The following is a 7,076-nucleotide window of genomic DNA, read 5'->3' as shown; positions in this document are numbered from 1 at the left end:
GTGCTTTTTGACCCTCCGTCGGTCCCGTAGGTAGATCTCGTTGAAGATGACATTCAAAATAGGTACCGTGTAGCTCATTTGATCTAAAAGCTACATATTACTTAGAGTTGCAGATGGCGATGTTATGTGTAAACTCTAGATAGATTATTGTTGTAATTTGTTATCGATTTAATTAGCTAGTCGATTTATTGACGGTGATTTCGTTAACTAGCAATAGTAGCTAACATTAGCTTGCAGGCTACAGCTGGTCTAACGCAGGGTTTTCTGGGTGCACGTTTTGGTTTTTGCCCTAGCTCATCACAGCTGATTCAAATAATCAAAGATTGAAGATGGGTTGGTTATTTGAATCAGCTTTGTAGTGCTAGGGTAAAAAAAAACTAAACGGTGCCCAGGACAGAGTTTGGGATACCCTGCTTTAACGAAACGAGGTCAGGGCTACACTGGCTGTCTCACTACGAAATAACTACGGTCTATGCTCTGAGATTACATTTGGATTATTTTGCCATGTTAACTACATTGACCAAATTTCAAAGCCGAAGATGGTTTGTCCAAGAGATAAGTCGACTATTTGCACAAGTTTGCGTTAGGCACGAGTTCATTGGCAGCTTGTTGCTAGGGCTCAAAAGCAACTTGGCAGCACAGAGGAAAACTGGAATCATGAATGTCAGCACGTCCTGTGCATTGTGCGCCAAACCTCGAATTTCTAAAAAGAAAGAACTTTCAGAAAAGAAACTGGTATGTCATGATATACTAGGCAGATGGCTATCTCATATCCTCTGTCCTCATCACACTAGCCAAGCACACGTTGGTTTGTTTATATTTGCAATACCCAAGTTAGCTAGTTTGTTTAGATTGCTTGTTTTCTTGGTCTTCTGCTTGTTTTCTTGGTCTTCTGCTCTATCATGCACTCACACATGGATAAGTAGATATTGATGACACTTAGTTAAGATGAAACATTGGTGCTATGCCAGTCCAGTGTGATATGAGTTTAGACCAATGACTTGTGTATATAGACTGCAGGTGGCGAGTTAACGAAGCTTATGTTAATGTTCACTTTGGGTTGCTCTGTTGCTCAGACTCGCCACTTTGTGGACCACCGCAATGTAAAGCTACTGGCTGGAGCAGGTGGAAAAGGGGCCTGCACCTTCCACAGTGAGCCCCGGAAAGAGTGGGGTGGACCAGACGGAGGGAATGGAGGTGATGGTGGGAACATAATCATCAAAGGTGTGTCAGACACACCGTCACACTCAAGTGGTGCACTATTCCCAAACAGAATTGTTTATTAGAGGTAGACCGATTTATGATTTTTTTTCACCGCCAATACCGATTATTGGAGGACCCCAAAAAAGCCGATGCCGATTAATCGGCCAATCTTTTTATTATTTAAAAAAATAAACATTTTTATTTGTAATGATGACAATTACAACAATACTGAATGAACATGTATTTTAACTAAATATAATATATCGCTAAAAATCAATTTAGCCTTAAATAAATAATGAAACATGTTCAATTTGGTTTACATAATGCAAAAACAAAATGTTGGAGAAGTAAAAGTGCAATATGTGCCATGTAAAAAGAAGCTAACGTTTGAGTTCCTTTTTTTCTTTTTTTTTTTTTTACCTTTATTTAACCGGGCAAGTCAGTTAAGAACAAATTCTTATTTTCAATGACGCCCTAGGAACAGTGGGTTAACTGCCTGTTCAGGGGCAGAATGACATATTTGTACCTTGTCAGCTCGGGGGTTTGAACTTGCAACTTTCCGGTTACTAGTCCAACGCTCTAACCACTAGGCTGCCCTGCCGCCCCTTGCTCAGAACATGAGAACATATGAAAGTTGGTGGTTCCTTTTAACATGAGACTTCAATATTCCAAGGTAAGAGGTTTTAGATTGTAGTTAATATAGTATTTATAGGACTTTCTCTCTATACCATTTGTATTTCATATACCTTTGACTATTGGATGTTCTTATAGGCATTATAGTATTGCCAGTGTAACAGTATAGCTTCTGTCCCTGTCCTCGCCGCTACCTGGGCTCGAACCGGGATCACATTGACCACAGCCACACTCGAAGCAGCGTTACCCATCGCTCCACAAAAGCCACGGGCCTTGCAGAGCAAGGGGAATAACTACTCCAAGTCTCAGAGCGAGTGACGTTTGAAACGCTATTAGCGCTAACTAGCTAGCCATTTCACATCGGTTACACCAGCCATTAGGCTGATAGGCTTGAAGAGCTGCTGGAAAATGAATGAATGCTTACGAGTCTGCTGCTGCCTACCATCGCTCAGTCAGACTGCTCTATCAAATCATAGACTTAATTATAACATAATAACACACAGAAATACGAGCCTTTGGTCATTAATATGGTTGAATCCGGAAACTATCATCGAAAACAAAATGTTTATTATTTCAGTGAAATACGGAACCGTTCGGTATTTTATCTAACGGGTGGCATCCCTAAGTCTAAATATTCTTGTTGCATTGCACAACCTTCAATGTTATGTCATAATTACGTAAAATTCTGGAAAATTAGTTCGCAATGAGCCAGGCTGCCCAAACTGTTGCATATACCCTGACTCTGTGTGCAATGAACGCAAGAGAAGTGACACAATTTCACCTGGTTAATATTGCCTGCTAACCTAGATTTCTTTTAGCTAAATATGCAGGTTTAAAAATATACTTCTGTGCGTATTGATTTTAAGGAAGGCATTGGTGTTTATGGTTAGGTACAGTCATCCCCAACTTTGCATCGATTATATGCAACGCAGGACACGCTATATAAACTAGTAATATCATCAACCATGTGTAGTTATCACTAGTGATTATGATTGTTTTTTATGAGAAGTTTAATGCTAGCTAGCAACTTACCTTGGCTTCTACTGCATTCGCGTAACAGGCAGTCTCCTTGTGGAGTGCAACGAGAGGCAGGTGGTTATAGCGTTGGAATAGTTAACTATAAGGTTGCAAGATTGGATCCCCCGAGCTGACAATGTGAAAATTTGTCGTTCTGTCCCTGAACAAGGCAGTTACCCCACCGTTCCTAGGCTGTCATTGAAATTAAGAATGTGTTCTTAACTGACTTGCCTAGTTAAATAAAGGTATAAAAAAAATTGGCAAAATCGACGCCCAAAAATACAGATTTCCCATTGTTATGAAAACTTGAAATCGGCCCCAATTAATCGGCCATTCCGATTAATCGGTCGACCTCTACTGTTTATACATTGTTTATAATCTCGTTACAATGTGTTGGTCTTCTGAGGTGCTCTCATTTGACTATTCAGATCAATGTTTTGATCATCAGGAGATCCACAATAGGCTTACAATTTCACAAGGATATAATCAGGCCGAAAAACATTTTTTTTAATTTGTAGGGATATTTTAACCAGGGCATTGGAGACTGTTTTCATATGTGTACTTCAAGCCATCAAGTCCTATTTCCGAATATCTGTGATTTGCGTGCCTCCAGTCGACCTGCAGGTGAAATCCCTGGCGCAGGTCGCCCCCGTTTACAAAGGAGACAACGGCGATTCAGGAGGCAGTAAGAACTGCTACGGACGCAACGCCAGCACAACCTACATCGCTGTGAGTTAGTTCCCATGACTACAGCTGGGGTGTTGCTTTTAATTAGGGGTTCTTTATATTATTATTATTTTTTAAACTTTTGTTTAGCCATGTAATTGCCACAAATACCAGATACTAAAATGCTGACTGTAAAATAGTGTAACTGAATATTGTTTGGTATTTTGTGATGGTGCAGGTGCCAGTGGGCACGGTGGTGAAGGAGCAAGGGAAGACGGTGTCAGACCTCTCCCAGCACAACCAGGAGTATGTGGCTGTGTTTGGGGGGGCAGGGGGAAAGGGAAACCGCTTCTTCCTGTCCAATGAGAACCGCGCCCCCATGACGGCCACCATGGGAGAGAGGGGACAGGAGAGGGTCCTCCAGCTGGAGCTGCGCACCATGGCCCACGCCGGACTGGTGAGACACGGAAGAGGGACTCACTCCACTGACTAGGCCTATCTTATTAAATGTGGGCTGGTTAAAATAATATTCTAGAAATATAAATGGTATGTACTCTATCCCCCCAAAATGTATAACATTTTCTTGATTTACCTGTTGGTGTGTGTCTTCCACTTCAGGTTGGGTTTCCCAATGCAGGGAAGTCTTCCCTTCTAAGGGCCATATCCAATGCCAGGCCTGCTGTGGCTGCCTACCCCTTTACCACCCTTAACCCCCATGTGGGTATTGTCAACTACAGGGACCATGAGCAAGTGGCAGGTAAAGGAGTTTTTGATTTTAGTGTTGTATATTGTTGGGCACAAAGGTTGGTGTTGTAGTTTACTGTCCCCATCCTCTTGTCTAGTGGCTGACATTCCTGGTATCATCTGTGGGGCCCATCTGAACCGAGGCCTAGGGATCTCCTTCCTGCGCCATATTGAGCGCTGTCGCTTCCTTCTCTTTGTCCTGGACCTGTCCTCCCCAGAACCCTGGACTCAGCTCCAACAACTGCGCTATGAGCTGGACCAGTACGAGCCCGGCCTCACCCACCGGCCCCACGCTATCGTGGCCAACAAAATGGACCTGCCTGGGGCTCGGGGAAACCTTGAGGCGCTCCGGGGCCACGTGGCCCACAGGGTGATTCCTGTGTCTGCCCTCACAGGCCAGAACACAGAGGAGCTGATCCTGCACCTCAGGGAGTTATATGATGGCTACCTACAGACCCATGGACAGGGCAGTGGGCAGGACATGCCCACCAGGTGGTAGGTCTGCCCTGGAAAAGGACTGAAAGACTTCCATGCCTTTTCCTCACTGCGCCTCACCTGCTAAGTGTATTTTGTTTAAATTATAGAACTAAATAAATACACTGCTCAAAAAAATAGAGGGAACACTAAAATAACACATCCAAGATCTGAAAGAATGAAATATTCTTATGAAATACTTTTTTCTTTACGTAGTTCAATGTGCTGACAACAAAATCACACAAATTATCAATGGAAATCAAATGTATCAACCCATGGAGGTCTGGATTTGGAGTCACACTCAAAATGAATGTGGAAAACCACACTACAGGCTGATCCAACTTTGATGTAATGTCCTTAAAACAAGTCAAACTAAGGCTCAGTAGTGTGTGTGGCCTCCACGTGCCTGTATGACCTCCCTACAACGCCTGGGCATTCTGATGAGGTGGCGGATGGTCTCCTGAGGGATCTCCTCCCAGACCTGGACTAAAGCATCCGCCAACTCCTGGACAGTCTGTGGTGCAACGTGGTGTAGGTGGATGGAGCGAGACATGATGTCCCAGATGTGCTCAATTGGATTCAGGTCTGGGGAACGGGTGGGCCAGTCCATAGCATCAATGCCTTCCTCTTGCAGGACCTGCTGACACACTCCACCCACATGAGGTCTAGCATTGTCTTGCATTAGGAGGAACCCAGGGTCAACCGCACTAGCATATGGTCTCACAAGGGGTCTGAGGATCTCATCTCGGTACCTAATGGCAGTCAGGCTACCTCTGGCAGGCTCATGGAGGGCTGTGCGGCCCCCCAAAGAAATGCCACCCCACACCATGACTGACCCACCGCCAAACCGGTCATGCTGGAGGATGTTGCAGGCAGCAGAACTTTCTCCGCGGCGTCTCCAGACTGTCACGTCTGTCACATATGCTCAGTGTGAACCTGCTTTCATCTGTGAAGAGCACAGGACGCCAGTGGCGAATTTGCCAATCTTGGTGTTCTCTGGCAAATGCCAAACGTCCTGCATGGTGTTGGGCTGTAAGCACAACCCCCACCTGTGGACGTCGGGCCCTCATACCACCCTCATGGAGTCTGTTTCTGACCGTTTAAGGAGACACATGCATATTTGTGGCCTGCTGGAGGTCATTTTGCAGGGCTCTGGCAGTGGTCCTCCTTGCACAAAGGTGGAGGTAGTGGTCCTGCTGCTGGGTTGTTGCCCTTCTACGGCCTCCTCCACGTCTCCTGATGTACTGGCCTGTCTCCTGGTAGTGCCTCCATGCTCTGGACACTACTCTGACAGACAGCAAACCTTCTTGCCACATCTTGCATTGATGTGCCATCCTGGATGAGCTGCACTACCTGAGACACTTGTGTGGGTTGTAGACTCCGTCTCATGCTACCACTAGAGTAAAAGCACCGCCAGCATTCAAAAGTGACCAAAACATCAGCCAGGAAGCATAGGAACTGATAAGTGGTCTGTGGTCACCAACTGCAGTACCACTCCTTTATTGGGGGTGTCTTGCTAATTGCCTATAATTTCCACCTGTTGTCTATTCCATTTGCACAACAGCATGTGAAATGTATTGTCAATCAGTGTTGCTTCCTAAGTGGACAATTTGATTTCACAGAAGTGTGATTGACTTGAAGTTACATTGTGTTGTTTAAGTGTTCCCTTTATTTTTTTGAGCAGTGTATTTACTCAACTGTGAAAATGGAATTGATTTAATAAATGCGTTTCAGTAAATCTGATTACTCATTGTTTTATTTACACAAGTACTGAGATCTGTGTACAAGGGTTAGTACTGATGACATCAGATAGTTATTGTGATGTCATATGTACTTGTGTTTTCCCTTATATCAACATCACACATTTTACCCCTTGGATGTCTAGAAACACACTTCATCAAAAATGCAAGTACTGGTACATCTTAGACATTTGGATTATTTTAACTACGCTGATAAAAAAATATTAACGCAACAGTTTTCCTTCTATGAACTGTCGCTCAATAAAATCTTAAATTGTTGCATGTTGCGTTTTATATATTTGTTCAGTATAATGACAGGAATTCTCATTGATGCATCTGTCACCTTCGCTAAAGGATTTTTCTGTGTTTCTTGGTTGAAAAACAAAACAGCAGTGAGTTTCTGCTGACCTTTGACCTCTTGAGAGCAAACGAGATCAGGTATGGGCTGGCACACCATGGCTAGGTTTCATTCTAGAAAACTGATCCCTCTGTCCTTGTTATATGGCAGAAACTAGGTGGAGCTAATGTATGTAAAGGGGAAACAATTAGAGAATAGAAGGGGATAAAATAAAATGTAGCGCTTGTGTTGTGGATGGGGTT

General features: G+C 43.8%; 1 protein-coding gene across 2 annotated transcripts; it reads left to right on the top strand.

Annotated features, from left to right (window-relative positions):
- Positions 1-6,480, top strand: mtg2 (mitochondrial ribosome-associated GTPase 2). 2 transcript variants are annotated; one of them, XM_035738227.2, is made up of 6 exons: positions 1-735; positions 1,077-1,197; positions 3,467-3,582; positions 3,758-3,976; positions 4,138-4,276; positions 4,362-6,480. In XM_035738227.2, the coding sequence occupies exons 1-6, from the start codon at positions 505-507 to the stop codon at positions 4,760-4,762; spliced, it is 1,227 nt and encodes a 408-aa protein (XP_035594120.1). In that variant the 5' UTR covers positions 1-504; the 3' UTR covers positions 4,763-6,480. The 2 variants fall into 2 exon arrangements, with proteins under 2 accessions (XP_035594120.1, XP_035594119.1); XM_035738226.2 differs by having other exon boundaries at positions 2-735; positions 1,077-1,224.
- The last annotated feature ends 596 nt before the right edge of the window (positions 6,481-7,076 follow it).

This window comes from Oncorhynchus keta, chromosome 27 (assembly GCF_023373465.1).
Source record: "Oncorhynchus keta strain PuntledgeMale-10-30-2019 chromosome 27, Oket_V2, whole genome shotgun sequence".
Lineage (NCBI taxonomy): Eukaryota > Metazoa > Chordata > Actinopteri > Salmoniformes > Salmonidae > Oncorhynchus > Oncorhynchus keta.
Note: the sequence above shows the minus strand (reverse complement) of the source record. Positions and strands in the feature narration are given on the sequence as shown.